This window comes from Sinocyclocheilus anshuiensis, unplaced genomic scaffold (genome assembly GCF_001515605.1).
Source record: "Sinocyclocheilus anshuiensis isolate Anshui unplaced genomic scaffold, SAMN03320099.WGS_v1.1 scaffold934, whole genome shotgun sequence".
Taxonomy (NCBI): domain Eukaryota; kingdom Metazoa; phylum Chordata; class Actinopteri; order Cypriniformes; family Cyprinidae; genus Sinocyclocheilus; species Sinocyclocheilus anshuiensis.
In genome coordinates this window covers 14,503-16,090 of record NW_015536498.1, presented here as the reverse complement: position 1 = coordinate 16,090, position 1,588 = coordinate 14,503, and the positions used below count along the sequence as shown (strand labels likewise).

The 1,588-nt window shown below is 42.6% G+C and overlaps 1 protein-coding gene across 1 annotated transcript in view; it reads left to right on the top strand.

Annotated features, from left to right (window-relative positions):
- The window catches only part of LOC107688695 (sodium- and chloride-dependent GABA transporter 2-like), a 44,543-nt gene extending 43,592 nt beyond the window's left edge, over window positions 1–951 (top strand). The window contains exon 13 of the mRNA XM_016486435.1: window positions 621–951. Coding sequence (XP_016341921.1) covers window positions 621–700 — 80 coding nt within the window. The 3' untranslated portion in view covers window positions 701–951. The remainder of the gene's footprint in view (window positions 1–620) is intronic.
- The last annotated feature ends 637 nt before the right edge of the window (window positions 952–1,588 follow it).

The window sequence follows — 1,588 nt, the reverse complement described above, 5'->3', positions numbered from 1 at the left end:
AACGGCGCGGCCGGCAGATTCGACGAAGGAGCGTCCGGCGGGCTTGCGGCAACCACATGTGACGACCACGGGCTGGATCCACGGGTGAAAGCTGATCCGGCGATCCACAGCGCAAAGTTGATGTATTTCCTCAGCGACCAGCATGGATCAGCTCCAGGCATGACGAAGCAAATATCGTCCTCTTTTGGAAGGCCAAACAAAGTAGTTTCGCTTTCACACGGAAACACACAGCGCCTTCACGAGATGACGGCGGCAACAACAGTACTACAGCAAGAATAAAAGTTACACCTTCTTTCTTTGCGTGAACATTTGGGCGGCGTTATGCAAATCTTCCCACATTGTGATGTAGACATGTGGGGGCGTGTTGGAACGAGCCGTTTTAGGTAGGCGTGGTTGACTCTTAACTTTTATAAAGAATATCTCTTTGGATTTGAGACTTTAGTCTTTGCAACTTTACAGATCTTCTTTATGCACCAAGAGCTTGTAACACTCCAAAGAGAAAGGAAAAATTTTAATCGCATCATATGACCCCTTTAAAATAAAGTGTTACCTCCTTTTTTTATTTTGGGGTGATATATGGACATGGACACTTCCATGAGCTGATCTTCTGCTGTTTTCAGGTGCAGATCGCTTCAGTAACAATATTAAGGCCATGATCGGTTACCAGCCGCTCTGCATCTTCAGGCTGTGCTGGCGTTAACTGACTCCCGCCATGTGCATTGTGGGTCACTCGATCTGGACACTGATAGCAGATGCTGATTGATCGTCAGCATCCTCTGAGAACATCTCTGTGTGTGTTCAGGGCACATTCGGGTTCTCGCTCATGTTCTGGTCTCCGCTGACCCTCGCCAACGGTGTGACGGCCCCTGTATGGGCCACGGTGATGGGCTGGACGCTGACGCTGTCCTCTGTGTCTCTTCTGCCTCTCTGGGCCATCTACAGCCTCATGAATACGCCAGGAACCCTTCAACAGGTAAAAAAATAAAGCCACTTTACCATGTTAAAATCCATGAATAATAGTCCAGTGATATAATGATATAAACCTTTCCATACCACTGCATTAAACAAAAAAAACTAAACTACTAATAATCCTAAAGACAAATTCATCAATCAGAGAAGTTGCTGTTATTATGGAAACCGCCTACTCTCATGAAGCATCGCGGTAGTAGAGTCTTTCTTGCTTCACTCCAGTGTTGTTATTGTTACCTACAATTAAAACTATTAAAATATGTTATTGTTAATTGAAGCTGAAATAAAATATAAATTTGAAAATTAGAAATGTTGCCTTGGCAACTAACTGAAATAAGTTTGAGTTAAAAATTACACACACACATGCACACATATGTATATGTATGTATGTGTATGTATGTATATGTATATTATGTATGTATATATATATATATATATATATATATATTGTAACAGTTCGTAGATTGGGAAGAAGGAGGTGGGAACCGGCGAAAATGTAAACAATTTAATAACAAAATAAACACAAAACTGAAAATAGAGCAACAGCCCCTCACGGACGTCTGCCGCACACAAACAGAACCAAAACAACAACATAAAGTCCAGGCCTGGTCCTCTCTCG